The sequence below is a fragment of the Oryzias melastigma genome, linkage group LG17 (genome assembly GCF_002922805.2).
Source record: "Oryzias melastigma strain HK-1 linkage group LG17, ASM292280v2, whole genome shotgun sequence".
In the NCBI taxonomy this organism is placed as follows: Eukaryota; Metazoa; Chordata; class Actinopteri; order Beloniformes; family Adrianichthyidae; genus Oryzias; species Oryzias melastigma.
The window spans coordinates 20,662,642-20,685,709 of record NC_050528.1 but is presented as its reverse complement, the minus strand read 5'-3'; the positions used below and the strand labels follow the sequence as shown (position 1 = coordinate 20,685,709).

The 23,068-nt window shown below is 37.0% G+C and overlaps 1 protein-coding gene across 6 annotated transcripts in view; it reads right to left on the bottom strand.

Annotated features, from left to right (window-relative positions):
• The window catches only part of astn1 (astrotactin 1), a 373,519-nt gene that overhangs the window by 188,425 nt on the left and 162,026 nt on the right, over positions 1–23,068 (bottom strand). For all 6 annotated transcript variants that reach the window (XM_024273426.2, XM_024273427.2, XM_024273428.2 and 3 more), the window contains 2 exons: positions 8,185–8,351; positions 1,579–1,773 (listed from right to left, as the gene is read on the bottom strand). In XM_024273426.2, the coding sequence (XP_024129194.1) occupies positions 1,579–1,773; positions 8,185–8,351 (362 nt within the window). The remainder of the gene's footprint in view (positions 1–1,578; positions 1,774–8,184; positions 8,352–23,068) is intronic.

Genomic DNA, 23,068 nt, shown 5'->3' with positions numbered 1-23,068 from the left:
ACTTTTAACTGATGAGAAAAAATTACCCAAACCATGACCCAAAAACATGACACGATCCAAACCATGATTTTTGTGATCCGTTAAACCCCTAGTTACTAACAAGGTTGGAAGTTAGCAAAGTCACAGTAACGTTTTCCTCAGCGGACTGTTTTTTTACGTGTTGCAAACAACAAGGTTGTGAATTACAGGTAGGCTACTGTAAATATGCTAACACGGCTAACGTGTAGCAGTGTGGGACCATGATGTTCTTACTTGTTACTAACAAGCCTGGGAGTTAGCGGTCACAGTAATGTTTATTTTAACAGCTTCAACTTTAAAAAAATTTAAAAACTTTTGTTTTATGTGTTGCAAAAAACAAAGTTGTAAATAACATGAACCGTGAATATGCTAATGTGAATAACATGTAGCATTGCCAGACTGTTTTTTTTTTTTTTTACCCGTTACTAACGAGGTTGAGAGTTAGCATAGTAAAGTAACATTTCTTTTAGTAGTCTAAGACTATTTTTTTTCATGAGTTTCAAAAAACAAGGTTGTGAATAACAAGAACTGAGTATATGCTAATGTGACTAACATACAGCAATACTGGACTGTGTTTTTTTTTTTTGTTTGTTTGTTTGTTTTTTTTACCTGTTACTAAAGAGGTTGGGAGTTAGCATAGTTACAGTAAAATTTGTTTTAGCAGTGTCAAACTGTTTCATTCGTGTTGCAAACAAGGTTAGGAGTTACAGTGGTTGTGAATACTCTACAGTTTTTTTATGCATTGCAAACAACAAGGCTGTGAATTACAGGCTCTGTGAGTAAATATGCTAGCACGGCTAACATGTAACGGTGCAGGAGCGTGTTGTTTTTACATGTTAATAACAAGGTGGGGAGTAAGCTTAGTCACATTAGTGTTTGTTTTAGAGGTGCCAGACTGATTTTTTTTAAATGTTGCAAACAAAGTTGGGAATTAGCACTAACACGGCTAACGTTTAGCGGTGCAGGACTGTGTTGTTTTTGCGTGTTACTAACAAGGTTGGTAGTTAGCATATTTAAAATAACATTTGCTTTAGCAGTGTCAAACTGTTTTTTTCGTGTTGCAAACAAGGAATACTCTAACACAGTTAATACTTCTAACATAGCTAATGTTTAGCATGCTACAAACAAGTTCTAGAGTCACTGTATGCAATTAATAAAGTCTGACTGAATGACGGATTTATCTATGACTCTTTCGTCTTGCTTAATGCGCCTTATAGTTCGGTGTCTCTTTTTGACATAAGTTCAAACATAGAACATTCACTTAAGTAGCGCATATTAAACCAATGTGCCCTTTGATGAATCACTATGCTCACCATAATTTTATTAAATGTATGTATCGTTACAACCATGGATTTCTCTCATTTTTAACTTGGCATCAGCCGTCTTTTTGTCCATCTCACTGCTCATGTTGTGACCAGTAACTAAAACCAATTTAGTGCAATGATGTCAGCGCTGTGGGAGCCAGATGCCGAAACACTCCCTCACGGTTCCCCCGCTGGGACACAAATGGCACAGCGATATTCCATGAGGCCCCGCATCACCAACAGCCTGTGTGTTTACCTGAAAGTGGCCTTTAGGATCTGTCCAGGGGTGCTCTCTCTGGTGTGGTTGTTGTATCCGTAGAAAAGGTCCCCAAAGACAGTCTGGTTAGCCGGGATGTCTGCTGCTTCGCCACAGTCTATCCCCTCAGTGCAGGCTTCAGACAGCGGCAGGCACGACCTCCCATCAGGGCCGCGCTTGTAGTCCTCGATGCACCTGGGGTGACAAGGATTTTACTCATTGAACAAGATTTATCATTTCCCTCAGTTCAATCATAAAACATGCTCATATTTTATGTAGGAACTTAGCATTGCTTAATTGCTACTTATCTTGTTGCCTTGATCTGACTGCCGAACCCCATATACTAAAGTTTTCACAGAGAACATTTGAAGTGCTTCATCTATTTTCGTCACACAGCAATTTAAAGACTTTAAAAAGGATTATATCATGAGGTTCATACAACCACGGAGGTTTAAAGGGCTCATTTTGAAGTATAACTCTTGGTTAAACCAGTTGGGTCTAATTACACAGCACATATACTAATGTGAACTCAAATATTAAATCTTTAATGGCAAATCTATAAGCACTAACCTTAAAGCAACGTTGCACTACATTTTTAAACAACTTTTTTTACATCATTACAGTTATTACTGTATACAGGATGTCAAATACTAAACATAGCTCAACCTAAAGCTCATGTTTGACACAAAAATACTCAACCGAATGATGCAACAGGCCCAAAAAAAGTTTAAAAAGAGGATCTGTTCCACCACAATTTAAAATGGAAAATGTGTCTTATCCGTTTAACCATTTAAGTCTGTGCTTTCCGTGTCACGACAAAGCGTGGAATTTATTTTCTCCTCTTTCTCTGGGACAACGAACGAAAGGGATCCATTCTGTTCTGTGACATTGTGCTCCAGAGGTAATGCTTCAGAATGCAGAAATCCTTTACATGCTCTACTTCTATTGTGCAGGATGACAAATTGTGCATGCCAGTCTTTTAATGTGATATGTGCAGCTAGAGCAAATAACTATCCAGTCCCTACCTACTGACATTTTTTCCCTCAGTGTTTCCAACAAAAGCCTTTTCTCTATATATTATACTGTATGTGCTCTGAAAGACAGTGCTCCACTCAATAATTTGAGGCAAAAACATTGCAATTTTTCTTAAAAGAAATAGAGCTTTAAGTCATTTATAGAATATTTTGGAAACGATAATTTTTATTGAATCAACTTTTTGGCTGTTTTTTGGACCTCATCAAGAGTCAAAATGTCTGTGTGCTAATCATTTTTTTTTTTATTTGTAATATTTTTGTCTCTATTAAAACAAAATCTCCACAGTACATTTTTAGTGAGGAAACAACATTTTTTCTACTTAGAGAATTAGTAAATGTGTATCCATTACAAGATTAAGAAAAAAACTTACATATTTCTTTTATAAAGATTTATGTTACAGGTGACAATGAAAATTATGTATAGTTATTAACACAATATGAAATTACATGATATAACTTAATACATCATTAGAAGATGTTTGCACTTTTTTTTTTCCTTTTACTTATAAAAATGGTCTCAGGAAAGTTCTTGAGGTTACTCTTCAATTATGCACCTTATTTCCACTGTCTATGCCAGAGATTATTGACGATGTCATCAAGCGGCAGTATTGTCTAAATTTGAAGACATTATTTTTTCCATATATCTCCACTTGGAGGGATAAATGTAGGGATAAGGAGAAGCCGTAGGGATAGGAAAGCAATTCGGATTTGGAATAACACTTCACATCTGAAAGTGAAAAGTAAAAGTATCCCAGTTTGAGGCTCCTTCTACTCATCACTTTTTTGATTTCCTGTAAAAAATCTCAAAATAAAACGGGTCTCTATTTTCTGTTTTTCTTCTTATCTAAGCTTCAGTAGAGTTTTTCTTTTGCACTTTGCTTCATAAATTATTCCAGGAGTTAGCAGCTAGCAGGAATTCCATGCCCTGCTAGTTGGATGCTAGCAGTTAGCTAACAGAACTTCTATTCATCTTCCAAACCCACTGAATCCCTTTCAGGGTCACACGATAGCAGGAGCCTCTCTCAGCTACCGCTGGACGAAGCAGGGTACACCCTGGACAGGTAGCTAGCATTATTTCTTCTTGCTAATGCTAAGCTACATTCACACCAGTTTTGGCAACGTGCGTTCACTTCCAATGAAAACTCCATGTAAACTTGCATAAATGCACGTTACAGGATCCCTGGTACAAAGCCTTTGTGTTTACGTGTCGCTACGTACATTTTTTAATTTGATTTTTTAACACATTGTTGAAACATACAAGAGAAATGCAGAGACAGTAAACATGAATTTTCAAAACAAAAATAAAAAATACCTCAGATTCCCTTGGCTCTACAGGTTTTTATAACATTATCCATGAGGACTTATAAGTCCTCATGACGTTGTTGTGTAGCTATTTCTCCCATCTTTTTTGACAAAGTTCTTGAGTTCTTATCTTATAGTTCAGCAGTTCCATCACATATATTTCCTTCACAATTTTTCCCCATTCCTGCTCTGTTAGCAGGTCTGTCTTGTACTATTGTCTCGTGACTGTTTTCTTGCATGTGGCTAGGAAAATTTTGACTAGATATGTGATTTTTGAGTACGTTTTCTGCTATATTGCCAAGATACAGAAATAAGCTCGTCTTTGGCATATTGCATCCCAAATCCTGGTTACAATCTGGTGACTATCCTTCCAAAAGAGACCAACTTTAGGGCAAGACCAAAATACATCTACATCTATGTCTTCACATTCTCTCCAACATGACTGGGGCACTGAAGTATACTTACTTGTTTGTCATTTTTGGTGTTATAAATTACACAATGCACATTTTTAAGACTATTTTTCGGTTCTATATGGAAGATGAGGGGCTGCTGAACACATGTCAAAATTTGACCAATCAGGAACTCTGATTTTGAAAATTGATCATGGAGGAGAAATTAATAATACCGGTTTGTGCCCAGTCAGAATTATTTGAAACCAATAAATAGAGGTGTGAAAGAAAAAGGCCTGGAGCAAGATCTGTGAGATTTGACATTTTGCACCCAACCTCTTCCAACTGTAGGTGGCAGGCACGCTCTAGTAAACAGCAGTCAAAGAAGAAGCCCCTCCCTGTTTCTCCTGTGTAAACTCCATGCACTAAATACACATTTACTGAAGCGCTGAATGTCCTAATATTACACATTGATATTTTCTAACTTAAATTCAAGCTTCGTCTCCTGGGTTCCAAACCTAAGGCCAAAAAAGCACAGATAAGAACTAAAAGCAGCCAAAATAGAGGAACTTGGGTTTTGAGTGGGTAGATAAGAAGATAATCATTCAAGGATTTTCAATCCGAAGACATTTTCTCATGAATGCCAAAATATCACAGAGCTAGTGCCAATCTCCGAAAGGATTAGCCACATTTGCATTATAAGAAGGAGCAACAATATGATGCTGTTGTCGGAATTAAATAAATCTGCAGAATTTATCACACTTTTGTAAATTTAACATGATCTATGGAGCGGGCAACACAAGAGATGGAAAGATAACAATTAGAAAAAATGGCTTTTAAAGAGAGAGGCTGATAATAATCACATTGGTTTTGAGAACATCAAATCTCAGCACGTTTTTGGTTAACATTAGCTATTTTACTCTCCTTAACCTTCCGCGACTGGGCTCATCTATGCATGTCCTCTTAACCAAACATAACAGAACGCCCCGGCAACACTACACACCATGTTTGCTGACAACTCCAAGGTAACTCACTGAATTTTTCTCCATGAAGAAACTGTCAAATATAAAGAAAAAGAGTTTGAACTTGCCCTTCACACTCACGCATCTGTTCCATTTCTCTTCAACACATCATGATGACGAATGAATTTCTCACTCAACCCATATATTTTTCCCCCGACAGAATTCCTAGGGGTATTTTCTATCCAATAATGACTTTGCTGTGTACTGCTACCAAGACACTGATGCAATGTTTATGTGGCTTCTTAGTTTGAGGCTGGATTTGATTTTTCTTTTCTTTTTTGTTTTTAACAAAGAAAGTATTTTGTTGATTTCTAGAGGGACTATAATGGGTTTTTCTCACTCATCATTTTACAGATTAGTATCATTATCTTTTCCTTTTTTATATAATTTTTATAGCAGATTTCAATAGCTAAATAAACTATAATATTGTTTGGATATTACTGGAAAATCACTATGTTTTGCTTCAATTTCAGAATCCACGGCAGGTGCATTTAAAGACCAACACTGATAAATACTGCCATTTTTAGAGTTTTTAACATGATGTTTTTGTCTTTTTCTGATGATGGAGGACATATATGTAGAAAATTCAGCTCAAAATTGCATTTCTGAGAATTTCTTTATTCAAATTGTTTTAAATAAGGAGCAGATGAAAAAATACTGTTTGAAAAAGCGTTTTGACATTCGTAGGACTATTTGGACTCCAAGATGTATCAATATTTAGACTTGAATGGTCGAGAAATGATACAAAGATGCTCTAAAGCAAAAACCTGGAGTGAAAAAAATGTCAGATAAATGCCGGAGGCAGTTGTTCAAAAACTTCTGCAATTAAAACCGCAACAGTTGACTTGTTTTTATTTTTTGGAAAAGCCCCATGCAGTGAAAAAGGCCTTAGACTCCGCCTACTTCATCTGTATTCTGCTTCAAAGGAGCCAGACGTTCTCAATAATTCCTATTAATCTTTTTAAAAGTAGACTGGAGTACTGGCCATGGTTTCTGAAAGCTTTACAAAGTTTTTTTATTTGATTTTTTTTATCCCATTTTAAATCCATCCACCCTTTATAGGCTCCATTCACATTTATGCTTATATGAATCACTCCTAAATCGAAGATGCATGATTTACAAAAGGTAAATGAAAAATCTTGAAAGACTTTTTTTTTGACTGATTTACTTTCTGAACTCATTACTACAAGAAAACAATAAAGACAAAAGAAAACAGATTTGTTTTTGTCCTGATGATACCCTGATATTGTTTCAGAAATCGCAGTGTGGTAATTAAAACGTCTGTGGTAAAGGCTGGCTTGGCGCCCAAACTTAATGTCTGCAATCACAGATGAATCCTGAGCTGCAGAAGTGCTTTTCAATCCTGGTGTATGTTTTCTTTTTTTCTTCTTTCTTTTTTATTGTGCTACTATGACAAACCAGGTAAAATGACTATCAGGTCCTGATTCTAAGGACCAAGACACACACACACAAAAAGTCAAATAGGCATGTCCAAAGTGTGGCCCGTGGGCCAAATGTGGCCCCCTTTTGAAATTTCCCCCAACCCGCAGGCTCCAGTCAAAAAAATCCTTAATATACAGCCTCGGCACGTTCTAAAAACTGTGTGTACAATTTCTCGATTGTGATTGGCTAAATTCTATAATTAGCTGATGTAAATCGTCCATTAAACAATTGTGTCTGTGGTTTGTACTTTTGAATAAGATAATTGTTTAATTCTTATTCACATTCAAATGTTTTTCAGCAAGCATTTCATTATGATTAATATGCACCAATTCAAATCGAATTAAAATTAATCCAGATTTAATGTTAACGAAAGTTATTTTGTTTCTGGTCTTCAAATATGAAATTCACAGTCTTTTTAGGAAAAAATGCATTCCCATTCAGATGTATTTCTATTCTATGTGAAGACACAAAAAGTTTCCCATTTTTAAATAAAACAGTTAATTTGCATCAAATGTTGTCATTAAGCTATGTTCACCCCAGGCTCAGCAATGTGCCCTCAAGCAACCACTTTTAAGCAAAAGTCTATGTAAACACATGTTTTAAACTTCCACATTCAAAACTCTTGCATTTATGTGTCATTGGGCAAGTTTTTAAGTCCATTTTTGGGCTCAAAATACAAAATGTGCAGCCATTGAAAACCAGTGGAGCTATGACCAATCAGGGACTCCGCTTTGGTAGTAACCAATGGGTAGCTCTTTTTTCATTCACCAAAGTACCAACCATTTATATATATATTATGGAGGAGACATGAATAATTGTGGTTGGAATTATACAACAACAAGTATTTTATACTGTATATCGAAATAGAGCTGTGAACAGATTCTTGAACACACATAACATGTCCGGTGTATAAGTCGCACTAAGGTTCAAAGACTGCAGCCCGACTGGTTGGCCCCTCCCACATTTTCACCTCACCAAGTCTGGCCCTCTTTGCAAAAAGTTTGGAAGTTGAAGTAACATCACTTCAACACATTTCGGTTTCTTGTAGCAAAGAGAGAAAGAAAGATCTATAATGTACTTTTGAATATCATTAACTGTGATGGGAATTTAGTGAGCAATTGTTTTAAAGATCTGAAGAACTAAGTATAACTGGTTAGTCCACACTTTATGATGACAGCAGCTATGGGAATATTTTCCCCGACTCGTGAAAGCGTTGCTTTAAATTGCTTGTTAATTAACAAAATCCCCAGGTTATCTGACGAGGGCTGACAGGTTGCTAGGAAGACTTCTATATCTTTATCTCATCCTGTCTGACAGACTGTCAAGTTAATTATGACAGGACTGCATGTGATAGTGGTATTAGATATAATAATTACATTAATTATGGATTAAGCTGCTGAATGTGTGCTTTCTTACCCGCAGAACATCTGGATGTTGTAGAGCGTCGGGTCATCCTCTAGAGGGGCCAGCTGTTGGAGACACAGCTGCTCACATCCGCCGTTAAAGCCATCCGAGCAGTCGATGCCGATGTGGTGGTCATAGCACCCGGTCCCATCCTTCATCGGGCTCAGCCCTGGAGGGCACTGAGGGAGGAACAAGTGTTGGGAAATGACTGATGTTAGCAATTACAAATTCTTCTTTCACTAAGGGCCACTTTCTGAAAGCTCTCTAAGCTGAATGGAGGCAGCCACGTTAATATTAAGTCCTTCAGGGACGAGTAAACAGAGCCCAAAACATCTGTGCCTCAGTGTGCAAACAGCAGGATTTCATTAGAGAAGCGTTTTTGAGTAATCAGTTTCCACCTTTTGAAGTCGGACAATGTTTCTGTAATAAAATGATCATACTATCAGCAGGAATAACAATTTAGACCAGCGACTGTAAGAAAAAGGTGTGCAAACAAAACAGAAAAGAGAAGAAAAAAGAAAAGGCCTCATGTAATAGTGTTTCACAGTGTTAGTGATTGATTCCTGATATAATGTGAACTTCTCCTGTGGTTTCTGAGTGTTTTCTCTCTGTCTGCCCTCTGTTTAAACCTGTTTCACACAGGTCTGTGATATACTCAGAATTTGAGATGAAAATGTGAAAGGCAGCCTGGCTGTGCAAACAGAACTCAAGTCCTGGATCAGAAATCTGATCCAATGCTACGTTCTCACCAGGCTTGGCAATGCAAGTCCAAAGACCACTTTCAATGAAAAATCTATACACACATACATTCATTCATGCCTCACTACTTAAGTTTTTAAGTCTGTTTTCAGGTTCTACGTAAAATATGACATTGATTGCACGTTGAAAGATAAACCAGGTCGAACTTTGATCAATCAGGGACTCGGATTTGGTGGTGATGATTGGATGGCATCTTTTTTTAATTTATGGAAGTGCCCAGACGGAATTATATGACAACAAGTCTGTCATAAATCATAAAAGAGTTGTGAAAGGAAAAGCCTGAAGCAAGTTTTGCTAAGATTTGCCCTGCTTTATTGTTGTTTTATGACAAGCCTCTTCCATCTGGGGGTACATTCACTATAATCGGGTAGCAATGGTCCAGTATGACCATCATTTGTTGAAAGCGTGTTTAGGAACCCAGGTTCTTGAGCAATTGTTAAATACCTGTTGTGTACGTAGGCTTAGACATGACCTTAAACACCAAGAAGTCAAGTGTCCACATTAAGGGGAGGGACCTGGCTGCACACAAAGAAGATTTTGCCACACATCTGGAAATTCAGCTCAGTCGTCTTGTGGTAGAGTGTCTGCCCTGAGACTGGAAGGTCGTGAGTTCAAATCCAGGCCGAGTCATCCCAAAGAATGGGACCCAGTGTCTCCCTGCTTGACACTCAGCATTTCACAGTTGGATTGGGGAGTTAAACCGCCAAATGGTTAATGAGCGCGGCTGTGTCTGCAGCTTACCGCTCCCCAGGGGGACGGGTCAAATCCAGAGAGTAAATTTCACACAACTAGGTGTGTGAAAACTAGTAGGATTTTAACTTTAACTTAACTTTTAAATTATACAACTTAAGGCACAAGCAGCAGTTTAAAGTTTGAATATTGGATTTATTTTTCAAAAAGTAATAAAAAGGAAGTAAAAAAAAAAAATTCTCAACGTCACCATCTCTCTCTCTTTTTTTCATTTATTTTTTTCTTTTTTGTATTAGCATAAGCTTTATTTTGTAGGTTTGAAATAGAAGTTGATCATGTTTTCTCTGCTTTAACGCAGAATCTGTCTTTATGGAGGATTTATTTTTATTTTATGAATTACATGTCTTACAATCTTCAAACAACAAATCTACAAGATGTATAAATGATAACACAACTAACCTAATAGGGAATAAAACAGTAAAAAAAAGGAGATACGGAAGAAGAAGTTGCTCACTTATAAGCAGAAACGGTGCTTTCATCTAGAAGTACTTATCGAGCTTGGGGTGGGATTTGATATTGGTTTAACCTGTACCGCCTAAATACACCACATTTTAAAAATACTTTCACTGAATTGTTCAGAACAGTAACACTTATAAAATCTCAACTTAAGGAAAATGGAAATAACTTTAACCTTTTCAAAATTGGCATTCAGAAAGCTTTCAGAATAGTAACACCAAATATTAAAGCTTAGAAATGTGAATAAACGGTGTATTTTAAGCCTCGCTTCCACTGAGCGGTACAGTCCACTTTAGAATCTTCTTCTTCTTCTTTTCCTTTCGGCTTTTCCCTTCAGGGGTCGCCACAGCGAATCAGTTTCCTCCATCTAAGCCTGTCTTCAGCATCCTCCACTCTAACACCAGCCACCTTCATGTCTTCATTCACTGCATCCATAAACCTCCTCTTTGGTCTTCCTCTAGACCTCTTTCCTGGCAGCTCTAGACTCAGCATCCTTCTACCAATATATTCACTGTCTCTCCTCTGAACATGTCCAAACCATCTCAGTCTGGCCTCTCTGACTTTATCTCCAAAACCTCTAACATGTGCTGTCCCTCTGATGTATTCATTCCTGATCCTATCCATCCTGGTCACTCCCAAAGAGAACCTCAGCATCTTCATCTCTGCTACCTCCAGCTCTGCTTCCTGTCTTTTCTTCAGTCCCACTGTTTCTAGTCCAAACAACATGGCTGGTCTCACCACAGTCTTGTACACCTTTCCTTTCATTTGTGCTGAAACTCTTCTGTCACACATCACACCTGACACTTTTCTCCACCCATTCCAACCTGCTTGCACTCTCCTCTTCACTTCTTTTCCACACTCTCCATTACTCTGTACTGTTGACCCTAAATACTTAAACTCCTCCCCCTTCTTTATCTCTTCTCCCTGTAACCTCACTCTTCCACTCTGGTTCCTCTCATTCACACACATGTACTCTGTCTTACTGCGGCTAACCTTCATTCCTCTCCTTTCCAGGGCAAACCTCCACCTCTCTAACTCCACCTCCACCTGTTCCCTGCTCTCACTACAAATCACAATATCATCTGCAAACATCATAGTCCATGGTGATTCCTGTCTAACCTCATCCGTCAGTCTGTCCATCACCATTGCAAACAGGAAGGGGCTCAGAGCTGATCCCTGATGTAATCCCACCTCCACCTTGAACTCCTCTGTCACCCCTACAGCACACCTCACCACTGTCTTACAGCCCTCATACATGTCCTGCACTGCTCGGACATACTTCTCTGTCACTCCAGACTTCCTCATACAATACCATAGTTCCTCTCTGGGCACTCTGTCATAAGCTTTCTCCAGATCTACAAAGACACAGTGGAGCTCTCTCTGACCTTCTCTGTACTTCTCTATCAACATCCTCAAAGCAAATGTTGCATCTGTAGTGCTCTTTCTTGGCATGAAACCATACTGCTGCTCACAAATGTTCACTTCTGCTCTTAGTCTGGCTTCCACTACTCTTTCCCACACCTTCATTGTATGGCTCATCAGCTTTATTCCTCTGTAGTTACCACAACTCTGCACATCTCCCTTATTCTTAAAAATGGGCACCATCACACTTCTCCTCCATTCCTCAGGCATCTTCTCACCACCTAAGATCCTGTTGAACAACCCGGTCAAAAACTCCACTGCCATCTCTCCTAGACACTTCCATACCTCCACAGGTATATCATCAGGACCAAGAGCCTTTCCACTCTTCATCCTCTTCAAAGCCCCTCTCACTTCACCTTTACTAATCTTTCTTACTTCCTGCTCCACAACCGTCACCTCTTCTACTCTTTGTTCTCTCTCATTCTCTTCATTCATCAACTCTTCAAAGTATTCTTTCCATCTTTCCATTACACCACTGACACCTGTCACCACATTACCATTCCTATCCTTGATCACCCTAACCTGCTGCATGTCCTTCCCATCTCGATCTCTCTGCCTTGCTAGTCTGTACAGGTCAGTCTCTCCCTCCTTACTACCCAACCTAGCGTACAAGTCATCATAAGCTCTTTGTTTGGCCTTTGACACCTCTACTTTCACCTTACGCTGCATCTCCCTGTACTCCTGTCTACTCTCCTCAGTCCTCTCAGTGTCCCACTTCTTCTTAGCTAGTCTCTTACTCCGTATACACTCCTGCACCTCCTCATTCCACCACCAAGTCTCCTTATCAACTCTCTTTCCTGATGACACACCAAGTACACTCCTACCTGTCTCCCTGATCACATTAGCTGTAGTTATCCAGTCATCTGGGAGTACCTCCTGACCACCCAGAGCCTGTTTCAACTGTTTCTTAAAAGTCATGCAACAATCTTCTTTTTTCAGCTTCCACCAGTTTGTCCTCTTCTCTGCCTTTGCCCTCTCTTTCTTCATCTTCTTCACCACCAGAGTCATCCTACACACCACCATCCTGTGCTGTCTGGAAACACTCTCACCAACCACTACTTTACAGTCACTGATCTCCTTCAGATTACACCGTCTACACAAGATGTAGTCTATCTGTGTGCTTCTACCTCCGCTCTTATAGGTCACTCTATGTTCCTGTCTCTTCTCAAAGAATGTATTCACTATCGCCATTTCCATCTTTTTTGCAAAGTCCACTTTAGAATGGTCCAGGCAATTCAGGGGAGCGTTTCCACTCAAACTTGGACCATCATAGCACATGCGGGGTGAAGCTAACAAAAATAACGATAGAGGTCATCCAGCATATCGTTTTTTTCAGCTTGGCTTTTGGTACTTCGTGTAATAATGCATTAATTAACACATTTAATGTTGGTGGGAGAAAAGAGGAATAAGGATGCTTTCTTGATGCTTCCTTTTGTCATAATGACCTTCCGCCAATCAATGGGTTTCAACAGTGGCTCCATGCTAACTGTTCCAGTCTGTTCCATTTTTCTTTGGACCTAAAACCATTTATGATTGGAAGGCTCAAAATACCGGATAGTAGCTGTTAGTCAAGAAAAGCCTGAAAAACATGTTTTGTGGCCTTAATTGAGTGCAGAAAAGACATAAAGCTGCACTTTTAAAACAATATTAAACGATTTTTGAAGGATCAGGTTGAGTTCTTCGGGTTTCTGTCTTTGCTCTTCCTATGTCATGTTCCCACTAGGATTCAGACAGAAATCTTGACAGTTGCCTTTCGGTTCATTAATTCTCCCTCAGTGATTTTATGTTGACTGTGTTTCATGTTTGAGTCTTTCTTTTTTCTTGTTAAATGGTTTGTCCTGGTCCAGATTTGGTCTTATTTTTATTATTTGTCCCCAATAATGTAAACTGGCTGTATGTTTTTGAAAAACCTACTCTGACATAAACTGTTTTGAGTGTTTTTTAATGCTGGAGGACATATAAATGTAAATGAAGCTTTAAATTGGGTTTCTGAGGATTTCTTTGATCAAATTGTTATAAATCAGGAGCAGACAAAAAAAAATGCAGACAGAAAAAGATCGTTTTTGTCACATAGAAAATACAACGTGCTGGCCATAAATATATATTTATTGCAAAGTCTCTTCTATATTTGAATACTTTACAACACCAGAGAAAAAGAGAAAACAAATAAGTGGAAGATTTTCATTTAAATAAAGACTCAGTTGAGAAAGTGACTAATTCTCATTTTCAATAAATTAAAAATTCTGGCTAATTTTCCATATTCTTTAACATATTTTCCTAAAGTGCGCCTTCAGATAAAATTCTTACTAATAAGACTTGAGTAAAGCTCCTTAAAGGGAACTTTAGACTTATTTTACCCTGTTTTCCACTTCATGTGGCTCCATCCAGAACTTCCAACTTTATTTTTTTTTTATTCTACTGGCATGTCAAGACAGTTCAACTTCACAGTTTCTGTCATCTATCACTTCAGTGACAGCTTTGATGTGGCATACTGTATTTAACAAGTCCTTCTAGCTTTTGCAGTGTCTTCAAACTCTAATTCCTCTTTGGAAGAGAGAGTCTGGATTGCCTCATTTTTGCTATGTTTCTTACTGGATTTATCGCCAGTTCCAGGTGGCTTACCGGGGCAAAATCTCACATTTCTGTCCTTCTTATATAGTTCAGTTCATGTCTTTACAAGGGTATGCATCTGACCTGTATGTGGAGACCTTTTCAACACATCTGTTTCTTTCATGTTGCAAATGAATATTCTAAAAATGCTATAAGGAGCTGCAAAAAAAAAAAAAAGAAAAAAAAAACATTTGCATGGACATAAGGAAGTTAATCTGACAGCAAACAGCATGTTTCCTAGTTTCTGTGTTCACTCCAAAAGCAGGCCCTTTAGAAAATTGGTCAAAAATACTTAGGCTATTTGCAAAAAATAAATAAATCTTCCCATGGTGAAAGAATGGTCTTATTAAGATATCCTATTAAAGAAAAATAAAATAGTCACTACGCCATGTATTTTCAAACTAAGACTATTTTGCTTTTGTGAAACTTTTTTGATATATATATATATATATATATATATATATATATTTATAAGACTATTTTGGGACAAAAGTATTAAAAATACAAATTTTAACTTTCTTATATAATACACAGTTATTTTAGGACATGATATTTCTAATTATCAGAGCAAAATAGCTGAAAATTAGTCTTTATTAGGGATCCTATGCTTTATTTTCCCCAAAAATTCGTCTTAAACCTCAATATTTGGGTCACAGTTTTGTTTTGTTTCGTATATGATTTGTGTATTACAAAATAAGAAAAACTGAAAATGGTATCAATTTACTAATAAGAGACTAACAATGAAGAAAAACCTTTCATTTGGTTTGTAATGAGTTTGGCATAATGCAATAAAACAATAAATCTTAATTAAATGAAACACGATACCTGGATAACTAACTCCCAGCACAATTTGGTTCAATGGTGTAAAATATAGTTTTAAACTGAGAATTGCTGCATCCCTAGTGTTTATAGCTAAGTTCAAGATTAAATTTTGTCTTTAACTCTTTAACTACCTGCTCACCCAACAGTAGTGCATATTTTTAAGTCTATACTGTTTATTTCTCACTGTAAAGAACCCCAAAGTAGTATTTTGATCCGTTACGAATTTCTACGTATTCCTCTAAAAACCTGTGTTCTCAACACTAGCCCCATCCCATACCCACAAAAGCGTGCGGGTCCTCACCAGCTTGCATCTTCCCCGCCCCAGGGCTAACACAAACACTTTCTCTGCCAAGCTAGCAGTGCTCAGCTAGCTTCACATCCCCAGTTTGTGAGGTCGTTCAGATCAAAGATAGCAAGAGGAAAACATCTTGTTTTTCATTTTTTTAACTTTGAGAAGGACATTTTTTTTCAGTGTGGAAAGTATGAGGAAAGCAGCATGATGGCCTTGTTATCTTAATACTGGGCAAAGCTTTGCAAATATTATGAAAAATGAGATTAGCAGGAAAAAAAAATCACTTTGTGTGGTTAAAACTAATGTTTTCGCTAATTCCCTTTTACAGACTGTTGAATTTTTTACGCCAACTGACTTGTAAGTGAAAGCAGTGAATGCTTTGGCAGTCAAGAACAGCAGGCCGCTCTGCATGAGCAGCCGCTGACTTTTTGTCATGTAAATGCGGGCTCCCGTTGGGTTACTCGGGTTTCGACACTTCCCCACAACTATCCATTTGTAAAAAGTGCCTGTACAGAATGGGGCCACATGGTGAATGAGTGATGTCTAGTCCTGCTTCCTTGATAAACTGTTATTGATTTTGTCACCCTCAGAGAGAACATGGTGATAAATGATTTATTACTGGTAACGCAAAGAGCACATGAGAAATTGAATTCTCGAACACATCTGTGGCACAGTCTTTAAATCACTGGAACTTACTGAAGTCAGAGTGAATATGTGGTTCGGACAGAAGCGAATGCGTATTGATGAGTCGCTGCAGAGCAGCTTGATAACCACAGATTGCTCTGGTTATTGACCGCCATAATAGGCTTCCGACAAGCCGGAAAAGTGATAACTCTGGGCTATTGTCCAGTTATTTCTAGGATAATAATCATTAGGAATATGTGGCTGCTGAAGTCTTTGCTGTGCATTGTTATCACTTTAGAGTTTCACAGGATCGGTCGATAATCCAGGGTGAATCATCCGTAATCCTCTGCATAAAACCACTCCTCCTTCGAACGCTCCCCAGACCCCATAAACTTTGATCGGATCAGCTCATTCACTTCTTTGTTGTGTTTGGAAAAAGGGTCTTTGGTTATTTTAGACGAAAATCATTTAATGATGCAACATGATTCATAAGAGAATAAGAGGAGAGAGGTTTTAACAAAAGACTGAAATAGAACAGAGCAAAAATTAGCTTTTAGGGGAATCAATCTCCAGATCAACATAAATGCAGAGCCTCTGTTATTTTTCTTCTATCTGTTTATCATACATTTTTGTATCAGCTTCAAGGAAATATTGGTTGTAAAAAGATTCTAAAATGGTCCAGACAATGTGATCAACCCAACTAATATCTTGTCAAAAATGTAAACAAGTAAACACTCAAATAATGTATCTTTAATATCTTTTCTTTCAACTTATTAGTTGTTTCAAGCAAGTGTTGTGGCTGTAGAACTGAAATAGTTCGAAGAAAAAGGCCTATATCATGCAAAATCAACTTTTTTGAGCTTTTAAGTGCATCAATATGTGAATTCTTCACAAAAAACACCTCCAATGTTGTATTTTGATCTGTTAAAATATCTCTGAGCACCAGCCCCTCCCAATCAAAGAAAACGAGCGGGTCCTCACATTGTGACATCACAAATTGAGAACACGCCCTTCCAGGAAGAGTCTGCGTTGCCAGCACCACACTACCACTCTCGTTTTATATCCACAATATGCACATCCATCTTTGCAAAACTTCGGATGTTGTTTGTTTTCGTAGGGAAAACGCAAATAAGCTACAGAGGTTGGCTCTAGGATGATGTCATGTAATGGGTGACACCCAGAAGGAGCGAAAGGCGGAGTCTCAGAGATCGAGGCTTCTTATGTCCGTGTAGGTAAAGGAGCTCACGAAAATAACTCTTACTTTATAGAAATGTGTTCTGTAGTGTGCCACATCTAATATTTCATCAAATATATGGACATAGTTTACTCGATACTGATACTGGCCCTTTAAATATATTTTTAACTCGTTTCATAACTTTTTTTAAATTTTTTTATTTTTATTTTTTTTTTTTTTACTTTTTCGAACCAGAACATCAAGTTATCTTTGACCGTTCAGCTGATTCTAATGTGGAGAAAAGCGACTTTTCAAATTGGCTTCTAACCAATAAGCAGCCTGTTATTAACTCAGTGTAGCATAACAGCGTAATGTCACTTTTTTTTGCACCAGAACTAGTTGATTTTCTTTAATTGCAAAAACACTTAGTGCAGTAAAGTGCTGCAAATCAGCGCAACCAGCACAGTGGCCTTGTGGTAGAGTGTCTGTCCTGAGACTGGGAAGTCAGGAGTTCAAATCCAGGCCGAGTCATATCAAAGTCTCTAAAAATTGAACCCAGTGCCCCCCGCTTGACATTCAACATAAAGGGGTTGGATTGGGGAGTTAAACCACCAAATAGCTGTGTCTGCAGCTCACCACTCCCCCATGAGATGGGTCAAATGCAGAAAACAATATTTACACACTAAGGTGTGTGAACACTGGGATGCAACAATATTCAATATAAAACCAAACCGTTCGATACAGCATTTTATTTATTCAGTACCACTGTGAGCTGCATTTAGCGTGTGTCAGCGTATTCATGTGTTCGTTGCTGAACCTGTCTCCTCCCACTCTCCGCCTCCCTGCCAGAAACTACTATGCTCCTACCCCGGTAGTTGGAGCCCAAATGCTAAAAACAACAGCATTTAGCATTTAGAAAATGCTAAAAACAGCCCAGGCAGTCATAGCTAGAGGGGGCGAATGCAGTAGTTCTGTGGCCGACAAGATGCTAACACACAGAATTAAATGCTTGGATGTGCGCTGACGTAGACGGTGTGTGAGCTCCTTCAGGCTCATGTTTGAAGACGAGTAAGACACAGAAATCTACGGTGTGGAGACATCTTGGGTTTGCCATCAAATATGATGACTAGGAAGCAATTTTTTTTTCAAAATGTGTTAACAAGATCTGCAAGATTTGCCTCATCTTATATCGTATGTGGGAATCAAGTCCAACATGACTGCCCATCTCCGGCGTCACCACCCACCCTTGTCATTGTCTAAAACTTGAACAACTAAGCAGGTAATGCAATCAAAACATCCCAGATTTATTTCAAAAGACTTACAGTGTAACCTCAGATAAACACAAGACGATATCTGACGCCATCAGGGTGTTTATTGCTAGAGCTCTGCAGCCTTTTTCACTGTTTGATTATGAGGGATTTAGTCATTTAATGAAAACAGTTGAACCACAATATACCGTACCAGCACGTCCATATTTCACAGAAAAATATATATTCCTGTGCGTTATGAACAAGTACGCAAAGGGATTGAAAACGACAGTAAAAATGCACAACTTTCCACGTACAGCTGGACTTCCTAGGCAACAGAGAGCTATCTCTCTGTAACTGTTCATTACATGACAGCCCTCACACTGGCAAATTAAGAGTGCAGTAGTGCAGGCTGTCAAGACTAAGAGCACAGGTTAGATTGTTGCAGTTTATTATATTAATGTTTACAAGTATTGTGGATTGAGGCACTTTTATATTTGATTAAATTGTATTCAAACTGTAATGTTTACAAGCTTACAAGAGTTCTATTTAAGTGTGTTTCTGCAATAAGTGCCAAGAGCTGTGCACTTGAAAAAAATCTGATTTTTGTCTTATGTTGTTTCTGTTTGTAAATCATAATCTATGGAATAGTAGGATTTCAGGTTTGTTTTTTTGTTTACTACGTATCGAACCATGACCCTTTTATCAAGGTACGTATTGAACCTTGAGCAAACTATTGTTGCATCCCTAGTGACAACTAAAGGGGCTTTAACTTTAACAAGGCTACTTTTCTGCGCTGTAGAATCTGCTTTTGAAGAGTTACAATAGTTAAAAGAAAGTAAGCACTGACGCTAAAGCTCTAGTGTCAGAGAACAGTTTTAAAGACATTTACTTTTTGGTATTTCTATCATGTTCTTGTGGCATTTTTCTCATGATAGGGGACATATATAGAGAAAATTAAGCTCATGACTGCAAGACTAGATCCATCTACATCACATGTCAAAGTCAAGGCTCAGGGGGCCGGATCCGGCCCACGGGGTAATTATATTCGGCCCCCCAGATCATTTGATATTATTATTAATTTTTATGGTCCAATGTTATCTTGTAACATAACAATTTTGACAGAATATATGTTTTATGGAGAGCAAAATATTGAAAGTTATGTAAGATGTAGGTTAATTTTTTCTGGAATAATATTCCTGCCTTTTTTTATTTATATTTATGTTTAAAAAGTTATGGTTGAAAAGTTTTAACAGTTTTGCTATTTTATGTGTTCAATTCAAATGTTTGTCCTGTTCGCCCTGCGACCTACTTTGTGATTTGGGTTTTGGCCCCCTTGTCTGATTTAAGTTTGACAGTCCTGCTCTACATCTTAGTTTTCCTTGGTTCAAAATTAAATCAGTTAAAAATCAGTTTTTGAATAAACATTTAACTCAAAAAAACAAATGAAAATATATGAGGATAGGGATTGACTGAAGTATTGATTTGTATCTCTCCTAATTGTGATTGAAAAGCTCTGCTATTTAAGTACAAGAACCCCATCTAATTCTTTGGCATTTGTAGTTTATGTCTGAAACTAAGTGGAGCGAGTAGATTTCCTCACAAAGTAATGTGCAGGTCACTGGATAATGACCATCCACTGACACTAACAAAAGAGTCTTAGAAGGCAAAGTAAATCAACCATTGATCTTGTATCATTTAATAATAGGACTTTGAGTGAAAGTCCTGTCTTTTCTACTGTGGAAGAAGCTAACTCTACGTCGTAGTTGTTGTTTTTTTGTTTTTCCTCAGAGAGCCCCCTTAAACCTCCATGGCATTTAATCCTGTTTCCTAATGGAGATAAATTCCTGCTGTGGTTTGCTGGCTTAAGGGAATCAGGACTGTGGTGTTGCGTAACAGCAACAAATCCCTGTGAGATGAGTTGGATAAGCCATTCACTTCAAATTTGTCTGATAGGTAAATCAATGGGGAGGAACAATTAAAGTCAATTTTCATCTAAGGTCAAGCAATTTCAAGAAATACTCTTTTTTGACAAGAGTCTAACTTTTTTTTTTTTTTAATAAATCTTTATCCAATATTCTAATAATATTAAAGACAGTTAATCCAACATGTATGTATGGACTCCAGCTCCCACTTTTGACATTTCAACATCATTTTGACATCTTCCTTTTGTTTTTAAGATTTCAAATTTTCGTAATGTTACATCTGGCTGTTTCGACCTTATAAGTCATAATCAAATCAGGTTTAGGTCAGTTTTTATTCAAATCTCCTCCTCCACTGTCAATTGTCTTGGCGCATTTTATCCCTAAATAACCACTCATGTCATATTTGATATAGACATGTTTGAGACCCCAGCTCATTAGCATGATCCAAACTTTCCTTAAAAAACCCTTGTACATAACTCGGCCCATGTTTTCTGCCTTGTAGTTCATCATCATCCCACTAGGGGCAGTAGAATGGCTTTTCTTGGTCATTTCAAAATGGCTGCCTCCATTAATTCTGAAAAACACTTTTGGCAGAAAAAGTTTTGTTAATTTAAAAATGTTATATTGAAAATAACTCATCTATCGATATTCATTTTTTAAATGACTACTTGCTGCATTGAAAGAACACAAAATTTGTTGATAGTAAATTCTTTATAATACGGTAACGCCATGTTAAAAAAGTGTGGATAAACAAGGCTTTTTTTTTTATTCTCAACACATCATTACATCAATATTTTTACATCTTAAACTAGCATAGTTGTGAAGAAAAACTTAGCATATCAGCCAACATATCATAACTGATATGAAAAGGAAAAAAAAGATAGACCAATGCCAAAAGAATATTTAGGAATTTTATCAAAGGATTAAAAAAATTTAAATTACAAAAATAAATAAACTTGATGTAGATTATTTGATGTAGTGGGCTTTACAGATTTAAGGTTTAGTTTTACTTGGTAAGCGCTCTTTTTTTGTATGTTTTATGTTGGTCCTGTTAGTTTTGTAATCAATTTTAGGTTCCAAATCTTGGTCTTAAAAAACACTTTTTAGTATATTCAACTTTCTGGTGTCTCTCATGTGCTACTTAAAATAAAGTAAATCATAGGTTCACCTTCACATAGAAAACTTTATTTAAAAAAGGTTTGTAGGATTTTCCGCCATCCTGTGTGTGTGTGTTTAGTGTAAAAACAATTTTAAAATTGTATTTAGTTTCTCTTGTATTTTATTTTTTTTATATATATATAATTAAAAATGCAACTATGATCAAGTATGTTTTACATTTTTTTATGTTATTGTCTTTGTATTTCTTCTTTTTTTACCCAATGTTAATGAAAGCATTGAAAGTATAACGAGCACATTTTGTAAAAATGTACTTTTCTTCCTTGATCTGCACCTATGCAATTCAAAATCTTGCTGTTTGTCCAATTTGCCCTCTTACCGACAATACTGCCTTTTATTTATTTATTTATAGCAATATACATTTTGACTTAATGGCTATAATAAAAAACATTCTGCACTGCAGCCCACATGTTTATACTGTATATCAATTGTTTTTAGTACTGATTATGGTGACGACTTTTAATCTCAGTGTACATGCGGGCAGTGACAATTGAGGTCTTCTACTAATCTATCTATCTTGTACTAGATAAGATGCCAGACTAACTTTAGTGATACATCGAATCAGTTTGCTACAAGTTCATTTAATGATATGCATAACATTTAAACAAAAAAATAGAATTATAAAAAGTTTAATAGATATATAAATATGAAAATCTAGACTTAAGAGAGTTTTTTTCTCTCTGCGGGCCACAGGAGTGTTATCAAAGCCTTTCATGTTTTATATTTGAAAAAGTTTTAAAAATATTACAGCACAAAATATTCATCTTTTGTGACGAGATAAGCCCTCTGTGTCATGGGTCATCTCAGTTCTCATGTGGATGGGACCTCACAGAAACTAAGTCGAACATTTGGAGACAACCAACTCCCTCAGACATAACATGTTTTCAAGATTTTCACACAAAAAAGTTAAAGCTGGTATATTCAAACAATTCAATAAACTTAAACTCATTTGTCAAATTAAAAATAAAACCTGTCATCTTTAAAAAAAAATAGTCTTCAATTTTCAGCAAACTCCAACCAAAACATTTCTTTTAAGAAGGCAGCCATTATTTTGACTCTGCTTGGAATAAGACTACTGAAGTTGCATTTAAAACTAATGAGATAGTGTTGATTTTTTTCTGTTGTTTGAAGTCTTTCTCTTTCTTCTATGAGAAGTCGTTTTTTGACAGAATTGTTTGAGAATCATAAACTATATTCAAAGGCAGATCACAAACTGCAGTTGGATGTCTAAAAAATATACAAATGCATAAAAAAAGTAAAACTAAGCATTTAATTGTATCATTTGAATAAACTTTTAAGACCAGTTATGATTTTGTGAAATGGCATCACTTTACATTTTAAAAATGAATACTTAGTGCTCTTTAAATATGTCGTGTTTTTCACACAACAAGACATCCTTGAAAGCCTTTTTTTCTAAAAAAAAAAAAAAAGTGTGCTTTATAATCCAGAATACTTTAAGTATTGATCAATTCTGCTTGTGCTTACTGATGTCGAAGTGATTTGCAGAGGTACTCAGAGCTCTGTCAAAATGTTTGAGTGCTATTGTGAGAACGCTAACATGGCTAACGTGCTAACAAGGTCAGTGGTTAGCATAATCAAAGTAATGTTTGCTTTAGCAGTATCAGATTTTTTTTTTTTA